This window comes from Chrysemys picta, chromosome 1 (genome assembly GCF_011386835.1).
Source record: "Chrysemys picta bellii isolate R12L10 chromosome 1, ASM1138683v2, whole genome shotgun sequence".
NCBI lineage: Eukaryota > Metazoa > Chordata > Testudines > Emydidae > Chrysemys > Chrysemys picta.
In genome coordinates this window covers 146,400,095-146,425,789 of record NC_088791.1, presented here as the reverse complement: position 1 = coordinate 146,425,789, position 25,695 = coordinate 146,400,095, and the positions used below count along the sequence as shown (strand labels likewise).

At 47.0% G+C, this 25,695-nt stretch overlaps 2 protein-coding genes across 2 annotated transcripts in view; both read right to left on the bottom strand.

The window, feature by feature from the left end:
• WARS2 (tryptophanyl tRNA synthetase 2, mitochondrial) overlaps positions 1–25,695 on the bottom strand; it is an 88,330-nt gene that overhangs the window by 19,573 nt on the left and 43,062 nt on the right. The window lies entirely within an intron of this gene.
• On the bottom strand, positions 13,301–15,632 carry LOC135981864 (uncharacterized). Its single transcript, XM_065586404.1, has 2 exons — positions 14,909–15,632; positions 13,301–13,914 (listed from the first exon to the last, which is right to left on the bottom strand). Exons 1-2 carry the CDS (start codon positions 15,483–15,485, stop codon positions 13,439–13,441), a joined length of 1,053 nt encoding a protein of 350 aa, XP_065442476.1. The 5' UTR covers positions 15,486–15,632; the 3' UTR covers positions 13,301–13,438.

The window sequence follows — 25,695 nt, the reverse complement described above, 5'->3', positions numbered from 1 at the left end:
TGCCCGGGGCAATCAACTGGTTTGCGGTGTTCAGGAGACAGAGGAGGGAGGGGGAGCCTGCGTGCCGAGTCCTCGCTCCTCCCCCCGGGCAGGAGGCGGGGGGAGGAGGGGGAAGGCGCCGATCCACGGGGTCTGCCGGCGGGCGGAAGGTGCTGTGAGGACGGCAGGGGTGGGGGGGGCGCGGATAGGCGTAGGGAGGCTGCCAGCTGTGGAGAAAGCAGGCAGCCAAACAACATAAGAGTGGAGCATTGCACAACTTTAAATGAGCATGTTCCCTAATTGATCAGCAACATAACAACGAAATAACGTTAACCGGGACGACTTTAAGTGAGGAGTTACTGTAACAGCTTTTCAAATTCTATGACAACAGGGATCCTACGTGGATATTTCTTTGGATTAGTTGAATACTTTTTGATATATCCAGGTGAATAAACAGCTGACAAGTCTTAAGCATGGGTGTAAAAAAGATTGCAGAAACAGGCTGGTTAACAGAAACGGAGATGACTTGAGACTGGAAATGAGGAAGAGAACACCGATCATATCACACTTATCATATGGACTATTGTTTATAGAGGACTGGCCATTAGGCTGGTATCTCAAAGTCTAGCATGTAGCTACAACTATGAGGACTGTCTTCTTCCCTCCAACAAACTCAAACAAAGCAGACAAGAGCTTGGTGAAACAAGACTCCAAACCCAAATCAAAAGAAATATATGCACTAGAGAGAACACTCCTGGGGCAGCTAAGTGAATATGTCCCCCTTGTGGTATTCACAGCACAACCAAATGTGCTGCTGTAAAAGAAATCCTATAAAAAGATTCCTTGGACACAGGTGTGAAGGGCAAAGCAATTATCTCTAGAAATCTTAGTGGTACACAGGGCAGCCTTTCCACAAAGTACGGTGTTGCAAGGTGTGTGAGGACTACTGCCCTAAGCACGTGTGGGTGGAAGCTGGAATCATAACCCAGAAAACTTGATAGAACTCAAAACACAGTTCTGAATGTTCAAAGTGTAATAGACAGCAATGTTAAAAGCAAGAGACTTGTTTGGTCAAAGATTGCTGCTTTTTTATAAGAACCATTAAAATTCCAACAAACTCTCTCAAGCCTGTTGGCAATCCAGACGTCCAGATGTCAGCCTGAGAAGATGCAGGGGTAGAAGATCCAGTACATTGTTAAGTAATGCTAACAACAGATGGCAGATTTGTCTTCAAACATCCTACAAGACCTGGTTATGGCTACTGACAACATCTTGGCTCTATCCCAAATGATCTGCAGACAAATTTCCTGAACCTATGGAAATCAGAGGAAACGCACAGAATTCCCGATTCCAGTCCAAAAAAGGGGACTCTGCTAATGACAATGGGTCTCGCTCGACTCTGAAGCAGAACTGGAGATAACAGATGTTCACCCTGGTAATAAGGAGACCTGGTTGGGTCTCCACTTACATAACACATAATATCAGCCAGAGGTAAGACATTTATGCTGTTGTACGAAAATTGTGTTAAAAGAATTTTCCTGGGTATAGGTAAGTTCTGATCAAAAGAGAAAAAGATTCACTAGCTAAACAAACAGATTTCAACTCCAAACCCTTATGTGGAGCTTTTATCTCTTGCAGAATCCACAAACATCACAAGGGCTGGGAAACAAGGTGAACATCCTATCTAGAAATATTACTGTAGATTGTAAGAAAGGAGGAAGGGAATTCCTTAACAAGCACGTTATCTTCACCTTCAGTATTTTGAATGACTTGATACATAAATAGCTCTGGTATAATCAGTCTTATGGAGCTACAGGCATAGCCTGAGTAAATGTAGCACCCATTTACACGCTTATGGAACCTGTCTGTGGACCCAAATCTAGATGAATGCCCTGTTGACTGAGACAGATCAAGTCATGATAGCAGGGTTCTCTCTCTCTCGCTTTCATTTATGTGCTTAAAGGGAAAGCATTTAATAGATACTTTCAACGAGGTGGTCTGGTATAGCAGGCTCTGGTGTTTGTCCCATGAAGAGGTGATACAATGTCAATGTCACCTTATAAGTAGCAATTTTCATGTACTGTGTGGCCAAGGAATAGCACTAACAATTCTAAGCAAATTATGTTCTTAAACTCAGCTGAGAATCCCAGATTTATAAATTAAATTCTTTCCCACTGGGCATTGTTACTTACCTAAGCAGTCAGGTTCAGGTAAATTTTAAACAATGTAAGAACATTTCTGAGGCATATGCACCTGAAACAGATTGTTTGCTAAGCCCAAATGGAGAATGAAAGTCCAAGCTCTTCCTGGCACTGCAGTTAGAATAGGTTCCAGAACAAAAGCACTAGAGATCTGGCATTGGAGGGCCCAATCTGATGATAAAGACCTTCTGTGCCAAAGCAGGAGGGGATGCCAAGATTTCCTTTAAAAAATTCTTTAAAATAGTTATTCACTCAAAGACTTGGAAATGTCAATGTACACTTGCTTGTCAAGTTGGTCCAAACAAAGATATTACCTCAGCCACTTTGTCTCTCTAGTATCTGGGGACTGACAGGGCTATAACAACACTGCATACATAAAAAGACAAGCATACAGATCCAGTAATCCAACATTGGTAGATAAGGAGTGGACTCCAGGACTTAGAAACAAAGCACTGATACAGGTGTTGGGAACTGGATGTCTCCAAGTAATCACAGCCCTGGATGTTTTCAAAGTCATTTTCAGAGCCCATATGTGGCACTGAATGGAGACTCAGGTACTGAAGCTACCTCAACCCAGGCCTGGGAACAGGTTTCCAAGGTTTCAGTGCTGAGGGTGTCTTAGCACTCAAGGGAGCCTCAGATAGGGAATCCAGCTGAAGGGTTTAGGAGCCAATGAAGGCCATTTCAGGTTGTATGCAGAACCCCAGCATGTTATGTGAACAGTTAGACTGGTTTCCCCTGGAAGGACTCCCACAAAGGAATTCCTACAGTTTCAGCTTGCAAGCTCTGGGTGTAATGCCTACTTGAGACTAAGGATCTGGCTATGGAAAGACTATGATAATAGATCCAAATTTATGGGTGTCGACGCAGTAGGGCTCAAAGGATCAGGAGACTATGCTGCCACCTAGATCAACAGAGTCAATTTCACTCAGCACCAGACTCAGTCTACTGAGATAAGTTTGGGGGCTTGTGAGCCACTTATGCTAAATATAGAACATCACAGTATGTGATTCACCCTGAACCTGTGGTTCTGGATCCTCACCACTGATCTGCTAAACAGTATTGATGGAATCAAAAAAGTCAAAGGTGCGGGACCTTTGGCATCACACGCAGCTGTACTTGACAAATCAGGAACCTTGGTGACACTGACATACAATCTAATACTCTCCTAATAAATGTCACTTCAGAGACTTTTAGCATTGGACCCAGTTGACCTGAGCAAACCCATGGTCCTGAGTATTGCAGATATGGGACAAACAACAACTTTGACTGGTGCCTTATCCAAGCTAATGGTGCTGAATCTTTGCCAACTATGTTGGTTCAGATGGATCCATGGATCCTATTGTCACCTGAGCTGGGTACAGAACCACTTCAACTAAGGTCGACCTTAGTGCCACTTACTGTGACCCATCAATTGGAACCAGGCCACTTCATTAAGTAGGTCACCAGGTCATGATTTTAAATCCTAAGCACTGAACTCAGTCAGCTTGGATGGATCCAGGGAAGTCTACAGTGTGGGAACCTCAGGAACACACCAGGTCAACCCATAAGGATCCAAGGACCTTTGTGCTGGGAAGTCAGTGCCCAATTAGGTCAAAACAGAGGGATCCAGGGACCTTGACATTGCATTGATGGTGCCAGGCTCACCCAGATAAGACCAGGGAGGCAAACACTGCTTAAGCTGGGCACGGTCACTTAGGCTAGCAATGTCCAGACGAAGTTGATACTGGATTTAGATACTGCCAGATTTAGTTGACTGGGCCTGAGACACACATGCCATGGGTAGGGGTGAGGAAGCCCTCTTGGTCCTGAAGGTGATTCAGATGATACCTGTGCCCAAGAGGTACCATTTTGAATGTGTTCTTCTAATATAAGAAAAACTGCACTAAGAGAAACAAAGAAACTGATGAGCAAAGTGTCATAGGCACTGCTCGATATCTGAGCTTGCTGTACCTTTGGTGGTTAAAAAAGGAAGTGAAGTATAGTTAGGGCACTCCCCCTTTACAGCCTCTGAATCCTCTTCGAACCAAGCGGAAGGAGGGGTAAAGTGGCCCCAATGGACAATGCTCTCTAGAAAGATTTCACAGCTCAACGCCAGGAGGTGATAATCCCAGAAGTCAGAACACACAGGAGCCACTCAGAGAACTAAAAGTTCCAACCTTGCTGATGACCCATGTGGGGGTCAGTAAAATTCCACATGGTGAATTTTTGTCAGTTTTCTCTTCTAAAATGTAAAGTTACATTTACACACACACACGCACACACACACACACACACTCGCTTGCAGTTATGTAAGAGATAAGTTAAGGTTGTAAAATCAAACACTCAAAGCTTAGGAAATGCTAGAATTAAGATTGCATACACGGAATGGGCCCAAATGAAGGCTACAGGGGCAACCTTAATTCTGGCATTTCCTATCCAGAAAATGAAGGAACATGCAATAAGTGGCCACTTGTGAAAAGTCTGGTCTAAGTGACTTGCCCAGCATCACACAGGAACTCTGTGGCAGAGGTGGGGACAGAATCCAATTCTCCAAGGTGGCATTCAACTGCCTTAATCATGAAACCATCCTTTCTCTCCCTGGAATTCCCTGCCCCATCCAATACACACCTACCAACTTCTTCAACAGATAAGAACATAAGAACGGCCGTACCAAAGGTCCATCTAGCCCAGTATCCTGTCTACCGACAGTGGCCAATGCCAGGTGCCCCAGAGGGAGTGGACCAACAGGCAATGATCAAGTGATCTCTCTCCTGCCATCCATCTCCATCCTCTGACAAACAGAGGCTAGGGACACCATTCCTTACCCATCCTGGCTAATAGCCATTAATGGACTTAACCACCATGAATTTATCCAGTTCTCTTTTAAACGCTGTTATAGTCCTAGCCTTCACAACCTCCACAAGTTGACTGTGCGCTGCGTGAAGAAGAACTTCCTTGTATTTGTTTTAAACCTGCTGCCTATTAATTTCACTTGGTGACCCCTAGTTCTTGTATTATGGGAATAAGTAAATAACTTTTCCTTATCCACTTTCTCCACATCACTGATGATTTTATATACCTCTATCAGATCCCCCCTTAGTCTCCTCTTTTCCAAGCTGAAGAGGCTTAGCCTCTTTAATCTCTCCTCATATGGGACCCGTTCCAAACCCCTAATCATTTTAGTTGCCCTTTTCTGAACCTTTTCTAGTGCCAGTATATCTATGAAGTAGGGGGTCCCATAGATGCTAGCTTTACTAACTACACAGTTCTGATTCATTCCCCAAGCACCATCCATCCTGTGCACAGAATCATGCAGGTGTGCTGCAGGCAAAATAGTAATTTAAAGACTATCATAATGCATATGCACAAAGGGGCTGAATTAATGTTGCACAGGCAACCTTAAAATTGGTATTTCCTAACTTCTGAGTGCTTAACTTTGCAATGTTAACTTTTTAAAATGTAGTTTTGTATGAAGTTTCTCAATTAAAAAAAAAAGCAAATTTAAAAACAGAAATTCCATCATGTAGAACTATACTGACTCCCATGTCTATTGACTGGCAGTGTTGCAATCTTTAGGTAAAGTCTACACTTTGAGCTGGGAGTGTGAAGCCCGGCTCAAGGAGACATATTTGGGCTAGCTCAATCAGATCAAGCCTGCTAAAAACAGAGTAGTCATGACCATGTGACTGGCGGGAGGGGCTAGCTGCCCTGAGTACATGTCTAAGGTCTTGAACAGGTACATAGCTGGAGTGGTTAGTCCCTCCTGCCGGTCATGCCGCTGCAGCTACACTCTATTTTTAGCATTCTAGCTGGATGTGCAGGTATGTTTCCTTGAGCTGGGCATCATACCACCAGATTGAAGTTTAGACATACCCTCAGATTCACATCACAGACCTCTACCACTCAAGCTAATTCATAGAGTTTAAGGCCATAAGGGACAATTACACCATCTAGTCTGACCCTCCTGTATATCATAGGCCAACAAACTTCACCTACTTAGCCCAATAACTTTTATTTGATGAAAATATAACTTGTATTTGACTAAAGCATATCTTTCAGAAAGGCATCCTGTCTTGATGTGAAGATATCAGGATATGAGAATCTACCACTTCCCTTGGTAGTTTGTTCCAGTGGCTAATCACTAGCACAGTTAAAAAATTATACTTCATTTCTAATTTGAATTTGTCTGGCTTCAGTTTCCAGCTATTGGTTTTTCTTATCTTGCCTTTTTCTGCTAGATGAAGAACCATTTTCTATAACAGAGTAACTGATAGCAGTTGTAGGCTGTTAACTACTATGGGGACCAGCTGGTTTCACAGCTATTTGCTGGACAAGAGAGGAAACATTGGGGCTCTGGAATCCTAAATTCTATTCCAGGTTGTGGAGAGGAGTGTGCTCTAGTGATTCTATCCCCACAGATAGAACTGCATGAAGGAGCAGTCAGCAGATGTGTCTGTTGGATGGAGATGAAGAAAAACCAGAAAAAGTCCATACATGGAGCAAAGCAAATGAACATCTTCCAACTCCCAAAGCAGCGCTCAAGGATTTCTTCTGCAATGAGCAAAACCGCAATTTAGGAGATGTCACTGACTGCATGTCAAGTCAACCTACTAGAACATCACTATTAGAAACCCTGACTAGCAGCTATCTAATCTAATCCATTAAATCCTGCATGTCAGCTCCAGCTGCTTTTGTGTCCTGAAGGATATAAATATCAAAAAATATTTCCTGCAGCTTGGCTCAAGAATTTTGAAGACTATCAGTCTTACAAATCCCCTATTTATTGTTTCCCTTAGGAAACTAGCTATCTCTCATTTAGTTGTTTTCACTAAAAAACTAACCACATCCACATGATGAATCCCTCTATTTGGCCACCAAGACCACGCCTTTGCTAAATACATCAAGTTTGTGCTGTCGATCTGTTCTGTACGTCTCTGTGCTCAAGTTCAAGTCTTCCCGTTTCTCTTCTCCCACTCCCACATCTTTCCAAATCTTTCACAAGCCAAAAAAACTTCTTAACACCTCTCAGCAGGTTGAGACTGTCGCCTCCCCACTCCTAACAGTGATGTAGAGGTTTCATGTCCCCTCACCTTCAATCTTCATTGCATCAAATCAGCACAGCAACACAAGAGTATTTCCTGCTGATTGCTGATAAAAATTATTTCCAGTGCAAACTATTGGACCCTTTCCCTGTGGGGCTCACATTTGGTCTATGTTTAACCTGTTTTCAGACTTTTAAAAACTTCAGTGACATTTACAGCAAACATGGTTACATGTGGATGATCCACGCACTTCCCTGGAAGTTCAGCATATGTTTCCCTTCTTTCATTCAAAGGAAACCTGTTCTGGTTTGCTGCCCAGTTTGTCCCTCCGTAAAGACAAATGGCTTTTCAGTTGTTTACTCTTCTTTCTACACCTTAGGATTCTGTGATCATTTGCAATTCCCATGCTGCTCTAATAAAGTCACAATACTATATAGGGCCAATTTCACCCTCTTCTTGACATTTGACTTTATTAATAAACTAACAACACTAACAAATTGAGACCCAAAGCTTGACTGTTTCTAGAGCTTCTCCTGTGCGACAACTTCTCTCCTAGACTCTAGCTCTCTTCTACCAGCTGACTGCTGCACTCCTCTGATCACTACCCTTGTGGTTTCAGTGGAATGTATGATTTTGTCAGTTAAACCTGGCCAGTTGGAAAATATCTGCCACCTGTGGTGTTGCAGAAGGGCCAACGTCTCCTGCTTTTGGATGGGTTTCAAACCCTCCCATATATCAAGGCTCTCCAGAGGGATTTCTTTCTTACTCTCCCAAATCAATTAAAGGGGCACTTAACGTTCCCTCATCAGCACAACAAATCATATTCACTCCCTTCTCCCTTTTATGGTAAGCCTTCATTCTAGCAACATGTACTGTTTGCACAGCTCCCCTGCCACGGGGGTTCCTTACATCGTAAGTGACCTCATTCACTCTATCAACTCAAAAGGTTCTTCCCAACAATCCTGCATTTTGTTCCTCCTCACTAGAATCAACACCAATACCAAATCACCTATGTCAAAAGATCTCTCTTCAGCATGCCTGCCATACCGAGCTTTTTGATTCACCTGATTTCTTTCAAGGTTTTGCTGCACTAAATCCATCATAGCCTTTAAATTCTCTTTAAAATGATTGACATACTCCCCTACAGGCTGTCTTGTCTCCTTTGTTCTACCCTCCCAAGAGCCTCAAATCATCCCCTCACATGTCTTCCATAAAGGAGATCAAAGGGGGCAAAGCCAGTAGATTCTTGAGGTACACTTCCGTGTGCAAATAACACATAAGAAAGTAACAAATCCCAGTCTCTCGCTTGCCTGATAACATACATCTTCAGCATAGCTTTCAAAGTCCCATTAACTCTTTCCATCAGACCATTCATTTCTGGATGATGAGAGCAGCCTTTATGAGTCTTACTTCACACAATTTCCATAACTTAAAATTTGCACTGTGGTCTGATAAAATATCTCTGGGAAAACTTACTCTGCTAAAATGCTGAATAGGACAGTGACCATGGTCTCAGCTTCTATATTAGATAGAGCTGTGGCTTCAGGGTACCTGGTGGCAGAATCCACCACAACAAGAATATATTTCTTTCCAATCCTGGATGCTTTGGACATAGGCCACACAATATCCAGAGACACTCTGGCAAACACCACGTTAATGATGGGCAATGGCTGCAAAGGTGCCTTGCAAAGTCCTTTTAACGTCTCATGCTGTTGACATAAGTCACAGCTCTTACAGTAATTTTTTACTGTCTCACACATGTGAGGCCAATAGAAATTCTGTTTAAGTCTCTCACGGGTTCCTTTTACTCCTAAATGTCCAGCTTAAAAAAAATCATGGCTTAACTGCAGAAATTCTGTCCTGTATTTATCAGGTACAAGCACCTGCTTGCAAACAGCACACCTCTTTTTTCCTATGGAATCCTCTTGGTACAACAAAACTCCTTAAAGAAAAAAATCTATCCTTTCCTTCCTCACCTGGCGTATTATTCTGAGTCGCAACCCTCTCCTGGTCCAGGGAAGGATCAGTCTGTTATGCCTCAATAAAGTCCTTTGGAGTCTCCCTTAAACTCACAGCAGACTCTGGCAAAGCAGTGGAATTTTCAAATTTCTCCTCTGAAGACAAACTGCTACTCTCAGCTGACGAAGGACTGAGGGCATTTCCCTCCTGCTCCCAGCCCCTCCTGCTGTCCACAGACAAACCAGTGTGGTAGAGCTATACTGTTTCTAGCTGCGAGTTATAACATCAACCTGCTTAGACATGGCTAAAATGTTATTACCTATTAAAATATCAGCAGGGAGCAGATTTCTAATACCCACAATATCATCACCCTTAAAATCCTCCCACTCAAGGTGGACCTTAGCCAGAGGCACAGCTACAGAGCATTCAGCCAAAGCTAATATATTTGAACTCTTACCAGAGTGTTTGTCTTTCTCCCTTACCAAACTTTCCTCGACCAAAGTGACTTGTGATGCTGTGTCCCTCCAGCCCTTATAATCTATGCTATTTACCTTAGCATCCCTAATAAATCTTCACTGCCTTCCCAAGACTCAGTCCTTACATAGTTCACTGGGTCCTGCACCTTCTCTACTGCTGTCTCTGGTACCATTGTAGAGGCATCACAATTGGAGTTGTGAATCATAGGGTTACCTTGAGTTTTGGGCACGTTGATTTTATATGGTCAGGAGCCCCACAGTGATGGCAGACTACCTGCCTTCCCTTAGGGTAGGGGGTTTTAAAACCTGGGCTCCTCTGGGGTTTCTTATCAACATTGGGTTTAGGTTTACTTCCAATCCCCTCCTCCCTCTTAACTGGGGTGACAGGGAATTTGCCTTCCCCTGGGATTTGCATCCCCCATGGACCCTTGATTCAATATATGCATCAGGAATTTCTATAGTCTATGGAAGGTTTTTTGTCACAGATGGCTGCCTTTACCTCATCTGTAACTACCCATAACAGCTGTTCTTGGGCCATCAGATCGAACAGTTTTTCATAATCACCTTCAGCCCTTACTCCCATTATCCATTTTCTCATAAAATTACACATTTTGTGTATATATTCAACATGAGTGATACTGTCAAACATTTTTAAGATTTCTATACTTCAGTCAATAGATCTCAGGGGTGATCTTTAATTTTTTCAATACATTTTCTTTAAAATTCTTACACATCATAGCATCCTCTTCCTCCATATAATTAAAAACTTGTCTCACTAGCCCAGTTAATCTGGTGAAGAGGATAGGCATCCACTTATCCTCTGGGATCTTGTGGATTCCACACAGTCTCTCAGAGGTAAACAGGAACTCTTCTAGAGCGACAACGTAGGTCAGGTAGTATCTTTTATTGGTCCAACTTCTGTTGGTGAGAGAGAAAAGCTTTCAAGCTACACAGAGCTGTTCTTCAGGTGTGGGAAAGGTACTCAGAGTGTCACAGCTAAATACAAGATCAAACAGATAGTTCAGCATAAGTAGTTAACAATGGCCCCTTAGAATATGTGCTAACACCCCAGTAGTCATAGGACAAAAAGGGGGGACGGTGAGTTACAGATTGTTGTAATAAGCCATAAATCCAGTGTTTTAATTAGGTGCATGATTTTTAGTGTCTAGCAGTTACAAATTTAAGTTCCCAAGCTTGTCTTTTGAAAGTGTTGTGCAGGCTTACTTTGCAGATGAGGACTGATTGTTCAGATATAGAGTGATCACTTTGTGAAAAGCGTTCTCCCACAGGTGAAATGTTGTTTTTGTCTCATCATTTTCCTGTGAGTTCATTCAAGAGCATAGCGATTGTTTGGTTTCATGCATATAGCTGTTATTTGGGCACTTAGGCCTTGTCTACACTACGAGAGTAGTTCGATTTTACTTGCATCGAATTTTTGTAATCGATATTGCAAAGTCGAACGTGTGTGTCCACACTAAGGACAGTAATTCGACTTTGTGCGTCCACACTAACGGTGATAGCGTCGACATTCGAAGCGGTGCACTGTGGTCAGCTATCCCACAGTTCCCGCAGTCCCCTCTGCCCATTGGAATTCTGGGTGTAGCCGGCAATGCCTTCTGGGTAACAAAATGAGTCGAGGGTGCTTTTGGGAAACTGTCGTCATCCGTCCATCACTCCCGCCCTCCCTCCCTGAAAGCGCCGGCGGGAAAACAGTTCGCGCGCTTTTCCAGTCATTGACAGCGTGGACGCCACTGTACTCCGAGCATGGAGCCCGCTGCGACCATCGCTGCAGTTGTGGCCGCTCTCAACGTCTCGCAGCTTATCATAAAGGTTTCCCTGAGGCAGATGCAGAAAAGTCAGGCGAGGAGGCTACGGCACCGCGGTGATGTCCTGAAGTCTGAGAGTAGCACAGACCTGTCAGAAAGCAGGCGACCCAGCGCCGAGGACATCACAGTGGCAATGGGTCATGTTGATGCCGTGGAACGGCGATTCTGGGCACGGGAAACAAGCACTGAGTGGTGGGACCGCATAGTGCTGCAGGTCTGGGATGAATCCCAGTGGCTGCGAAACTTTCGCATGCGGAAGGGAACTTTCCTGGAACTTTGTGAGTTGCTGTCCCCTGCCCTGAAGCGCAGTGACACCCGGTTGCGAGCTGCACTGAGTGTACAGAAGCGAGTGGCCATAGCCCTGTGGAAGCTTGCAACGCCAGACAGCTACCGGTCAGTCGCGAACCAGTTTGGGGTGGGCAAATCTACCGTGGGGGTTGTTGTGATGCAAGTAGCGAAGGCAATCGTTGATGTACTGCTGCCAAAGGTAGTGACCGTGGGAAACGTGGAGGCGATCATAGATGGCTTCGCAGCGATGGGATTCCCAAACTGCGGTGGGGCCATAGATGGAACTCACATCCCTATCCTGGCACCGGACCACCAGGCCACCCAGTACATTAACCGAAAGGGATACTTTTCCATGGTGCTGCAAGCACTGGTGGACCACAGGGGACGTTTTACCAACATCTACGTGGGATGGCCGGGCAAGGTTCATGACGCTCGTGTTTTCAGGAACTCTGGTCTGTTTAGACGGCTGCAACAAGGTATTTACTTCCCGGACCACAAAATAACTGTTGGGGATGTGGAGATGCCTATAGTCATCCTCGGGGACCCAGCCTACCCGCTAATGCCCTGGCTCATGAAGCCCTATACTGGCGCCCTGGACACTGAAAAAGAACTCTTCAACTACCGGCTGAGCAAGTGCAGAATGGTGGTGGAGTGTGCTTTTGGCCGTCTCAAGGGGAGATGGAGAAGCTTACTGACTCGCTGTGATCTCAGCGAAACCAATATCCCCATTGTTATAGCAGCTTGCTGTGTGCTCCACAATCTCTGTGAGAGCAAGGGGGAGACCTTTATGGCGGGGTGGGAGGTTGAGGAAAATAGCCTGGCTGGTGATTACTCACAGCCAGACAGCCGGGCGATTAGAAGAGACCAGCGGGAAGCGCTGTGCATCCGGGAGGCTTTGAAAGCAAAGTTCCTGAGTGAGCAGGGTAACCTGTGACTTTATAGTTTGTGTACTGAGAAGCTAAACCTGCCCCCGTTTCTTTACCCAGGTAATGTTGACTATCCTATCCAGTTACATACCCCCTTCACCCCCCCTCCAACACACGTGTCGAAATAAAAATAGTTCTACTTTGTTAAAGCACACCGTTTTCTTTAATACTGTTTTCGCGGGAATTTTTTAAAACTGGGACGCAGACTGTGGTGCGGGGCGGGTGTAGTGTTGTGACGCGAATGCAGCTTCTAAACTCAAGGATTGACAGGCTCCGCTGTGGTGGGATGCTTGTTTCAACGGAGCCTGTCAACCCTCCTGATCGGGACTGTGTGTATGGGGGGTCTATTTGACTTTGTGGCAGGGGGAGGACGGTTACAGATCCCATGCTGTGTGGCTCTGTGATCCTGCCTAAGGACCGGCGCTTAAGATCTGTAACTGCCCTCCCCCGCCACAAAGTCACAGAGCAACCCACCCCCCCCCCAACATTACATCAAAACAACTTCCCAGACTAACCGGGACAACTAGTCACTGCATCACTGCACTGTGTATGTGCCCTGCTGCTGTGCCTGCCCCCGACTATGTACCCTGCCAAAGGAGACTGTCCTGTCCAATTACCAACCCCCTTTCCCCTCCTCCTCCAAAAGAACATGATTGAAACAGTAGTTAACAGAAACGAATTTTTTATTATCAACTACACATGGCATTGGGAGGTGAAACTTGGACGGGGGCTTGTGTCAGGCGGGAAGGAAAGAACTTTTCAAATTTTGGGAAATGAGAGCCTTCTGCTACTAGAGCTCTCTGCAGGGGTGGAGTGAGACTTAGCAGGGACTCTGCCGCCTCTCCTTCTTTGCACTTTGGGTGAGGTGGGTATGGGACTTGGTGGCGGGGGAGGGCGGTTAGAGATGGACTGCAGCGGGGCTCTGTCCTCCTGCCTCCGTTCCTGCAGAACATCCACAAGGCGCCGGAGCGTGTCCGTTTGCTCCCTCAGTAGTCCAAGCAGCGTTTGAGTCGCCTGCTGGTCTTCCTGCCGCCACCTCTCCTCCCGATCCATGTTGGCTTGGTGCATTCGGGTCAAGTTCTCCCGCCACTGGGTCTGCTGTGCTGCCTGGGCTTGGGAAGAGGCCATAAGCTCAGAGAACATGTCCTCCCGTGTCCTCTTCTTCCTACGCCTAATCCGCGCTAGCCTCTGGGAGTGTGATTCCAGGCTAGGTTGTGAGACAGTCGCAGACGGGGCTGTGGAAATGGGAAAAAGGGAGTGAATTCCTCAGAAAGATAAATGTAGTTGTGAACAAAGAACATAGTCTTTCTCTGTGAACAAGACCATGCACAGCACCTTTCACATGCGCACTCAGCACAAGGTCGAATTCTCGGCCTTCGCATTCAGTGCCTGGGGTCTTGAACAGCACATTTGAGAAGCGAGGCAGCACAACGGAATTTCTGTTGCAGGCAGACATGGTAAGCCGTACACTTGTGGCAGTTTAAAACTTTTATATTACCACTGGCCTCATTTCACATTTAAATCAATGTCAGTCCCTGCTGCCAGCAATCCGGCAAGCGGGAACTCTGCCCCTGTCCCACCCCCTCGCGGCTGTCCCCGGGAACGATCCCTTTCGGCTGCCCCTCTCCCGCCTCCACCGCGTGGCTGCAAACCAGCGGTTACAGTTCTGTAAAGGAACGGGAAAGCAGTCCCAACACTAACATTCCCCTACCTAATTTAAAGCAGGTCACCATGGCCGACATCACCCTGATGAGGATCTCCGAGAGCGACAAAGAGAGAATGCTCCGGGAAAGCCTCCAAAGACCAGGGCCGTATGCCACCCTGCTGTGCAGAGCAATGATCCCCGAGTACTTGATAATCTCGTGGCGCGGCAACGTGTCGTACTTCGGAGGACCCAATAAGGCCGCTCTCCCCAAGAACCTCATGCAACGGCTTTCAAGTTACCTCCAGGAGAGCTTCATCGAGATGTCCCAGGAGGATTACTGCTCTATCCCCGGACACATAGACCGCATTTTACTGTAGCTGCAGTAGCAGGGAATAAACAGTAGAGCGGCTTGTGCAGGACAATCACTGAAAACCGGACATTGCTAGATTTCTTTTCAAAACTTGCACTGCCCCTTACTAAACCGTTAAGCGCCTAGGGCACACTAATCATGAACAACCCATTCTTTTAATTGTTAATATTCCTGTTTTGTTAAAAATAAATGTTTAGATGTTTACAACACTTACTGGCTGATCCTTCACCAGCTTCTGTGTCCGGGGTAACGGCTGGGGACGCTTCGTAGGGGATCTCTGTAAGGGTGATGAAGAGATCCTGGCTGTCGGGGAAATCAGCGTTGTGAGAGCTGCCGACTGCCTCGCCCTCCTCATCTCCTTCCTCATCTTCCCCGTCCCCTAACATGTCCGAGGAACCGGCCGTGGACAGTATCCCATCCTCAGAGTCCACGGTCACTGGTGGGGTAGTGGTGGCGGCAGCACCGAGGATGGAATGCAGTGCCTCGTAGAAACGGGATGTCTGGGGATGGGATCCGGAGCGTCCGTTTGCCTCTTTGGTCTTCTGGTAGCCTTGTCTCAGCTCCTTGATTTTCACGCGGCACTGCGTTGCATCCCGGCTGTATCCTCTCTCTGCCATGTCTTTAGAGATCTTCTCGTAGATCTTTGCATTCCTTCTTTTGGATCGCAGCTCGGAAAGCACGGACTCATCGCCCCACACAGCGATGAGATCCAAGACTTCACGATCAGTCCATGCTGGGGCTCTCTTTCTATTCCCAGACTGCACGGCCATCACTGCTGGAGAGCTCTGCATCGTTGCCAGTGCTGCTGTGCTCGCCACGATGTCCAGACAGGAAATGAGATTCAAACTGGCCAGATAGGAAAAGGAATTCAAATTCAAATTTTCCCGGGGCTTTTCCTGTGTGGCTGGTCAGAGCATCCGAGCTCGCACTGCTGTCCAGAGCGTCAACAGAGTGGTGCACTGTGGGATAGCTCCCGGAGCTATTAGCGTCGATTTCCATCCACACCTAGCCTAATTCGACATGGCCATGTCGAATTTAGCGCTACTCCCCTCGTCGGGGAGGAGTACAGAAGTCGAATTAAAGAGACCTCTATGTCGAACTAAATAGCGTCGCAGTGTGGACGGGTGCAGGGTTAATTCGATTTAACGGCGCTAACTTCGACATAAACGCCTAGTGTAGACCAGGCCTTCGTGTAGTGGATTGAGGTATACCAAATATTGCGATAGGCACATGTTGGACCTATAGCTCTTGAAAGGTGTGTTGTGGGGGGGTGTTGATCATTGCAGGTCAGGGGTTGTTTGAAGGCCAGAAGTGCAGGTTCAGGGAAGATGTCTTTCAGGATGGGGTCCCCAATGAGTATGAGTTGTAGTTAACATAAGAACGACCATACTGGGTCAGACCAAAGGTCCATCTAGCCTAGTATCCTGTCTTCCAACAGTGGCCAATGCCAGGTGCTTCAGGGGGAATGAACAGAACAGGTAATCATCAAGTGATCCATCCCATTCCCGACTTCTGGCAAACAGAGGCTAGGGACACCATCGCTGCCCATCCTGGCTAATAGCCATTGATGGATCTATCCTCCATGAATTTATTTGATGATACCCCATATGGATTCTAGTGTGGATGTCAGGGTGATAACTAGGGGTGTGTGGTCAGAGACTGTTTTATTTCTGTATTGAAGCAGATTCTCTCTGGGCATTTGGGTGTCTAGTTCCAGGATGCAATCTACTTTTCTGGTGGAGTGTCATAGGAACTCTTCTATGCAGTTAGTCTCTTTGCTACTGTGGAGGAGGGAGAGGGTGTAATCACTGGCTGAGGGAATTCTTTTTGCTGCTCCAGTACTTTGATCTGCAATGTATGAGCTTCCATCTGTTTCTGGTATGCCCTCTCCTCGGCTTCTAGCTGTTCCACATGTCTTCAGTGGGCTTTCTACTTGATCTGTTTGTTAGCTATGTATCATTGGTGGGCTCTCTCCTCAACCTTCTCACTGGCTTTGACTGATGCTTGGATTGCCTCAGTCTCCCTGATCCGCAACTCTGCCATCATTCTCTCGTGTTTACATTCTTCCTGGGCTGCCAAATACTACAATCAGACCAGTTCCCCAATAGTGTCTGGAGCAGCAGGGTCCTTGGATGCCTGGTCAAAACTTATGAGCAAAGCTCTCAGTTCCAGATTTGGGGTTTTCCTTTTAAAAGATATTCCCCTCTCCATGCATGTTCAAGGTCTTTTGTGACAAGACTATCATATAACAGAGGCCCACTTACTGTGTCTATTCTTTAATCCTTAAAACTCTCAATACCAAGCTTAAACTTTTAACAGCACTGGGTTATGATCTATAAATCCAACTGACCAGTGGCATGTGAATTGGGCCAAGATTACACCAATGTCACACTGTCTGGAGTGGCTCATGAGCGAGAATACCAATCTCAGGGCAGACTGTTAAGAAGCAAGCACAAACCCCAAACTTGTTGTGGGTTCTATACATAGATTTCACCAACCAAGTAACAAGTGTAAACTCGTCAGGCACTACACAGCTGTAGCATGGTGTCAGAGTCCTCCCTTGGGTATTCCAATCTATCTTGCCACTCAGAGAAACTTGACTCTGATAGATGGTCACTTAACATCAAAGATCACAAAATAAAATGTGTCTGTGTGGGCAGTCTGGGGTATTTAGAGGTTGGGGTTGTGTAACTGAAGAGATACAAATAAAGTTTCAAAAAAGGGAAAGATTCGAGGATTTATACATATTTCAGGAGCACCTGCCAGTGCTCCCAATACCCTCAAAAAATTCAAGAGACCTGTAAGAGTGTTTTCCATTTTTAGGCTGAACTACAAAGAGGTGTAAGGTTCTGTCAAAGCCTAAAGCCTGAGGCAACATTGACAAGGTTGCTGATAATGCACCTCCATATAATAAACAAATAGAAGAGAAAAATCACTAGTGTATAAAGAAGAACAGAACCATGAACAATAAGCAGCAAGTCAGATTGCTTCTTTTTATTAATTCACAAAAGTTACTGGGTGAGAGGGAACCAATAGTAGTACTATCTGGATTTCAGGAAATTTGATATGGTATCTCAAATTCTTGCTCTTGAAATTAATACAAGTTGGCTTGAATAAGATCATTGTTAGATGGACAGTAGACTAGCTGAAGGACCAAAAATAAAGAGCAATGAACTAAGTTGGGGAAGATGGCTTGTGGATTGCTACAGGGATTACTTGTTATTACTTAGAAGAGGAAAGAGAAAAATATTTGCCTAACTTTATAATTTATGTTCACCTAATATTTAGGAGAAACTTGTAGCATTTAAACAAGTGAAAGATCAGAATAATCAGGTGCAGGTGGTGTTTTTTTCTCTCTCCTCTTTTATAAAAATGCAATAGAATATTTAAAGGAGAACAGAAAGTTACTCACCCTGTGCAGTAACTGAGGTTCTTTGAGATGGGTGTTCCTGTGGGTGCTTCACTTCAGGTGATGGCGCATCCTGTGTCTTTGATTGGAGAATTTCAGCAGCAGTGCCCATTTGGTCGTGCATGCGCTGTCCCCCTCTCGGGGATACACCATCACCTGAAGTGGAGCACCCACAAGGACATTCCTCGAAGAAAAACTATGAAATTACTCCAAACTGGAATGGCATTTGAATTAATATTGCAATGTGCCCAGGAAATTTGGGGGAGGGGGGAAGGGAGCTGGACTGACAGACATGGATAATAAGAGAAAAAAATCCCTCTCCAATTTAACCACGACTTTCAGTTCCACCGTGTGGTATAAACTTCTGTGAATATCCTAGGGACAGACAATTATCCGAATTAAAATAACTATTCGCATATTTCTTCTTATTAAATATAGTCTTTCTTGGTCCATGCCAGTTGAGTATATTTTAATGGATTTAGAAGTTACAAGTTATGTTTCTGAAAATGATCAGTAGTGAAGTAGTTGGTGCTAACATTTAAACTGTCATCTTCTGGCTTCAGAACTGAGACCCCACTGAGATGAATGGGTAAATTCTCACCTTCAGAGTTCTGCATAAATCTACCTGTGGATTGCAGTTGCTGGGAGCTGGTCTATCACAACCAGAAGGGCTAGAAAATTAATTCTCTTTAGAAACTGAAGATTTAATTCTGCAGAAACTGATGGAGCTCTCAGAGAAGTGGTGCTACGTCACCACTACCTGCTGAATCCAACCTTTGGATAAAAGTTTTGATTGCTCTTTAGACATCAACCATGCATCCACTTTGACAGCTGAGTAGACAGATCTTTCAGTAGGATATCCTGAGATCTCCGAACAATATTTGGCTTGGGAACAAAGGCAAAAAAATCATATTGTTTTTACTGTAAGTGCAACAATGGGACTACGTCTAGAGTCACTAGTTTTGAAATTCTTCTAACAAGTGATCACTGTGCAAAAAGGCTGCTTTAATGGAAAAAGAAAATAAGGAAATTGAGGTCAGGTGTCCAAATGATGAAAGGGTTAGGGCTGCAAGGGCAGAGTTAAGGCTCCAGACTTTGAACAAGTTATGAACTGCAGAGATGCTGCCTTTGACAATTTTCTTACAGGGGGAATAGAAAGATATGCCCTGATCTGTCTCATCCAATTATACTGGCAATTACTGAGACAAAGCCCTTCAAGAAACTAGGTTTTATCCCTAATAATCAATTTTGAATACATTATAATAAGTTATTATATTATAATCTGCTAATTTGAACCCCAATGTATTAATTTTAGTAAAAAGAAGAACAGGAGGACTTGTGGCACCTTAGAGACTAACAAATTTATTAGAGCATAAGCTTTCGTGGACTACAGCCCACTTCTTCGGATGCATATAGAATGGAACATATATTGAGGAGATATATATACACACATACAGAGAGCATAAACAGGTGGGAGTTGTCTTACCACCTCTGAGAGGCCAATTAATTAAGAGAAAAAAAACTTTTGAAGTGATAATCAAGCTAGCCCAGTACAGACAGACAGTTAGATAACAAGTGTGAGAATACTTACAAGGGGAGACAGATTCAATGTCTGTAATGGCTCAGCCATTCCCAGTCCTTATTCAAACCGGAGTTGATTGTGTCTAGTTTGCATATCAATTCTAGCTCAGCAGTTTCTCGTTGGAGTCTGTTTTTGAAGTTTTTCTGTTGTAATATAGCCACCCGCAGGTCTGTCACTGAATGACCAGACAGGTTAAAGTGTTCTCCCACTGGTTTTTGAGTATTTTGATTCCTGATGTCAGATTTGTGTCCATTAATTCTTTTGCGTAGAGACTGTCCGGTTTGGCCAATGTACATGGCAGAGGGGCATTGCTGGCACATGATGGCATATATCACATTGGTAGATGTGCAGGTGAACGAGCCCCTGATGGTATATACCACATGTACATTGGCCAAACCAGACAGTCTCTACGCAAAAGAATTAATGGACACAAATCTGACATCAGGAATCAAAATACTCAAAAACCAGTGGGAGAACACTTTAACCTGTCTGGTCATTCAGTGACAGACCTGCGGGTGGCTATATTACAACAGAAAAACTTCAAAAACAGACTCCAACGAGAAACTGCTGAGCTAGAATTGATATGCAAACTAGACACAATCAACTCCGGTTTGAATAAGGACTGGGAATGGCTGAGCCATTACAGACATTGAATCTGTCTCCCCTTGTAAGTATTCTCACACTTGTTATCTAACTGTCTGTCTGTACTGGGCTAGCTTGATTATCACTTCAAAAGTTTTTTTTCTCTTAATTAATTGGCCTCTCAGAGGTGGTAAGACAACTCCCACCTGTTTATGCTCTCTGTATGTGTGTATATATATCTCCTCAATATATGTTCCATTCTATATGCATCCGAAGAAGTGGGCTGTAGTCCACGAAAGCTTATGCTCTAATAAATTTGTTAGTCTCTAAGGTGCCACAAGTCCTCCTGTTCTTCTTTTTGCGGATACAGACTAACACGGCTGCTACTCTGAAACCTTTAATTTTAGTAGTAATTTTAGTAGCCTGGTGTCACGGAGTATTGGGGGACTCAGGGCCCTGCACCCCCGGCCTCCTGCGATTCACCATGACTCTCAGCCAGCCAGTAAAGCAGAAGGTTTATTTGGATGACAGGAATACAGTCCAGGACAGGTCTTGCAGGCACAAACAACAGGGACCCCCTCAGTTAGGTCCATCTTGGGGTCCCAGGGCATCCCAGCCCCCCTTGGGAGGTCAGAGCAATCTCTGCCTCCCCACCATCTCACCACCCAGCTTCCCAGACTCTGCCTTCAGCGACCCCTCCCACAGCCTTTGTTCAGTTTCCCGGGCCAAGGTGTCACCTGGCCTCTAACCCCTCCCTGGGTTCTCATGTTACACGCCCAGGTATTCGCCCTCGGGCAGACTATCCTCGCCACACTCCCCTGTCAGCATTCACAGACCACAGTAAGAACAGTCCCAGTTCGTCACATCTCCCCCCTTCGAGACCGAACTGAGCAGGGTCACTTTAGCCAGTGACCTGGGGAAGTTCGAACCTACCCCCGTTCCCATGGATGCCCCCGCATCCCTCCCATTCCTTGGTGAGAATTACACCAGGCCCCTCCAGTTTCACGCCCCCCCTTAGGTCGGGGGTGCTTGATGGCACTCGCAGTTCGCATGTGGGAAGGTTTATGCGGCCTGTGCCCTTTTCCCACCCCCATACCTCTGGGGTTCCAACTGGGCTGTGGTCTTCTCCCAGCGCTCCAGTCTGGAGGTCTGTGCTTTGGGCTCTCTTGGTTTAGAGCCGCCCTTTTAACCTTGGCCACCCTCCGGAAAGGATCCTTTATGCTGGGCAAGGGTCCTAAAGCTGTTTTCCCCTTGTCCCAGGCCTTCCTCCCCCTCTGACAGGGGTCACAGGATCCGCAGTACTGTCGGACAGTAACAAAGACCCCAGGCCAGTAAAAGCTCCGTAGCAGCCTCTGCTGGGTACGCCAGGTTCCCTGGTGCCCTGAGAGAGGAATGTCATGGGCCCGGCACAGCAGCTGGCGGCGATACTTCTGGGGTACCACCAGCTGCCTCCTGATCCCCCCTGACTCCATTTTCCCTGGGGGAGCCCATTCTCGGTACAGGAACCCCTTCTCCCACAGGAACCTTTTCCGGCCACCTCGTCCCATGGTCTGTACCGCATTGAGGTCGGCCAGGTCCCTTATCTTCCGCAAGGAGGGATCTCTCTGCAACTCGGCCTGGAACTCAGCAGCTGGGACAGGGATGGCCACCTGCTCTTTCTCGCCCGCTGGGTCTGAAGCTGCAGCCTCCCTGAGCCGTGTCCCTGGGCGTTCCCTCCCCACCAGGTTAGGGTCCTGCGCCTCAGGCAAGGCACCCCCCCCAAGGCCAGGGCGCAGTGCCCCTCGCCGGCTCTGACTGCGGGTCACAACCAGTGTCCTTTGGGGGTTGCTTGGCCAGTTCTCCAGGTCCCCCCCCATCAATACCTCAGTGGGCAAATACGGGTGTACCCCCACATCCTTGGGGCCCTCCTTGGCCCCCCACTTCAGGTGTACCCTTGCCACGGGCACTTTGACTGGTGTTCCGCCCACCCCCGTCAGGGTCAGGTAGGTGTTGGGCACCACCTGATCTGGGGCCACCACCTCGGGCCGGGCCAGCGTCACCTCTGCGCCCGTATCCCAGTATCCATTGACCTTCCTCCCATCCACCTCCAGGGGAACAAGGTACTCTCTCCGGAGGGACAGCCCCGCGCCTACCGTATAAACCAAAAACCCTGAGTCTGGAGCATCCAGCCCCCTAGAGGAGCTGGCCTGGAGCTCTCCTCCCTCCTTAGCAGGTGGTACTCTGCCAGCCCCCCTTCCCTGGGAATGCTGCCTCTCGCCGGGCTGGGTCTCTACCCAGTCAACCCTCTGTGGGTTCGGTCTGCTCAGCCTGTCCCTGAGCCTGGGGCACTGGGCCCGTATGTGGCCTTTTTGGCCACAGTGGTAGCAGCCCATGTCCCATGGGTCCCCTTGAGTGGGTTGGATGGTCCTGACGCCGGATGTTCCCCTCTGATGAGGTTTTTCTGTATTTTCCCACGGGGAGGTCCCATGGTGACTCTCTCTCTGCGTGGTGGTGGGACTGTTCCTTTGGGACTCCTCCCTTTTTCTCCTGACCGGCTCTTTACAAACTCATCAGCCAGCCGGCCTGCATGTCGCGGGTTCTCTGGCTTTCTGTCCACCAACCACAGCCTCAGGTCGGATGGGCACCGCTCATACAGTTGCTCCAGTACCAGCAGTTTGACCAGGTCCTCCTTCGTCTGGGCCCCATCAGCCCACTTGCTGGCGTATCCTTCCATGCGGACGGCTAGTTGCAGATATGAGATCTCAGGGGTTTTATCCTGACTCCGGAACCTTTCCCGGTACATCTCAGGAGTCAGCCCAAACTCTCGTAGCAGGGCCTTTTTGAATAGTTCGTAGTCCCCTTTCTCTGCCTCTTCCAGTTGGCGGTACAATGCCACGGCTTTGGGGTCCAGTAAGGGGGTAAGGACCCGGAGTCTGTCCGCGGGATCAACCCGGTGCAGCTCGCAGGCCGTCTCAAAGGCCTCCAGGAAGTCATCCATGTCCTCCCCCTCCTTACGTGGGGCCAGGATGCACTTATCAAAGCTCCGTGCAGTCCTGGGTCCCCCCTCACTCACCGCAGCCGGGGGTTCGCTGCCCCTCAGTCTCGCCAGTTCCAGTTCATGCTGTCTCTGTCTCTCATTCTCCTCCCGTTCATGCTGACGCTGTCTCTCTTCATGCTGTCTCCGTTTCTCTTTCTCCTCCCGTTCATGCTGACGCTGTCTCTCTTCATGCTGATGCTGTCTCTCTTCATGCTGTCTCTGTTGTTCATGATCCTCCAGCTCTCTCAGTTTTAGCTCTTTCTCCCATTCCAGCCAATTCCGCTCCACGGATGCCGAACGTCGCCGGGAGGATCCCCTGCTGGCCGGGGGGGTCACGGCGCCCTCGGTATTTGCTGGGCTCCTCCCCACCCTTCCCCTAGGCATAGGAAGGAGGGGTCTCGGGCAGCCCTCAGCAGCCGGCTGACCACTCCCAGCTGGGACAGACACTGGTGCCTGCGCTGCATTTGCCAGGCTGCTTCCCTGAGACACAGGGATCAGTTCATTCGCGCAATCTTCCGCCTCCAGCCGGGCAATGAGCTGTTCTTTGGTGAGCCTCCCAATGCGCAGCCCCCTCTGCTTGCACAGCTCCACCAGGTCGCTCTTAAGCCGCTTGGCATACATCTTCCTGCTGGCCACTCACCGGCCTGTGTGCTCACAGCTCCCCACAGTTCCCAGGGGGTCCCCTAGTGTGCCAGCCCTTCTCGAGGTCACCACCTCTCTGCCAGGGTCGAGCTGCAGACTCCTCCGCCCCTGGGACCACTCGCTGCGATCCCCCTGGGGGACCCTGTTACCGCAAAAGTCCTTCTCGCTGGTCACACACTCCCAGGGGTAATAACCGTCTCTCTCTCACTCTTCAGCACGCCTGGTCCCCGTCAATCCCCCTTCGTTTTACTGCTCCCCAGTCACTTACTGCAGGAAGCGCCGTCCACGGGGTGCAGTAGATCCCGCCGCTGCCACCAGTTGTCACGGAGTACTGGGGGACTCAGGGCCCTGCACCCCCGGCCTCCTGCGATTCACCATGACTCTCAGCCAGCCAGTAAAGCAGAAGGTTTATTTGGATGAGAGGAATACAGTCCAGGACAGGTCTTGCAGGCACAGACAACAGGGACCCCCTCAGTTAGGTCCATCTTGGGGTCCCAGGGCATCCCAGCCCCCCTTGGGAGGTCAGAGCAATCTCTGCCTCCCCACCATCTCACCACCCAGCTTCCCAGACTCTGCCTTCAGCGACCCCTCCCACAGCCTTTGTTCAGTTTCCCGGGCCAAGGTGTCACCTGGCCTCTAACCCCTCCCTGGGTTCTCATGTTACACGCCCAGGTATTCGCCCTCGGGCAGACTATCCTCGCCACACTCCCCTGTCAGCATTCACAGACCACAGTAAGAACAGTCCCAGTTCGTCACACCTGGAAAGTAATATATTAGTTGAGTCCTCTTTGGGTGCCATAGCAGTTTCAAATGGACATTTTGGAGTACCCTTGCTAGGTCAGTCTTCTCTCTTTAAGCTTTCAAACTGCTAGACATGTCTTCCTGGTTCACGGAGAAAGATCAGATGCTGGATAAATAAGTCTGATCTTATTAAATTCCCATTAGTTCTGATGTTCGGACAATAAGGTTTGAAAAAACCGGGGTTCCTTGACTTGTGAGGTGCAATGAGAAGTATATTGGCTTCTTCCTTGATTTTCCAGACTACCATGTTTTGACAAAGCTGAGACATAGCTTTCCCTGGACCACCCTGTCCAACCTTGTGTCTCTCAGCTGGATTCGACAGAACATTTGTAATTTTGTTCCCCACTTCATTATTTACATAGCCCATGATGTTGTGTCATCTGACTAGAATGTGACAGGTTAATTGTGTCATCTCACTGGAATATAACAGGTTAATTGGGAATTCTGCATTTTAATGCAAACTAGGACAATGGCCATGAGTTCAAGGCAATTCATACTCATGATTCACTTGAGGGGCAATCATTGTTCTTGTGTAACTGGAGATGAAATGCAGACACAGCCCGGTCTGAGATGCTTGTTCTCATCCAAATAATTGGGAACAGTTTTGTTGTTCTGATTATCTGGACCTCAAATTTCAGTGCTGAGCAACAACCTCAACTTTGTAAGTCAATAAAATAAGTCTGAACAAATTCCATGCTCATGATTACATTAGACTGGTTGTAAAATAGGTAGAATTTTTCATTAAAATTCTCAAAAAACTGTCTAATCAAAATTCAAACTTCTGATGAAAAATTTCATATAAATTGTGAATTCATAAGTATTTAACCAACTCTATGTGGCACTAAGGAGGGCGTTAGAGTGAGCAGTTGATCTCACATCCTATAGAACAGGAATTCTCAAACTTTTTCATAATGTGGACAACATTTTAACAGAGAGATTGTGAATATGGGGAGAGGTGGTCTGCACAGC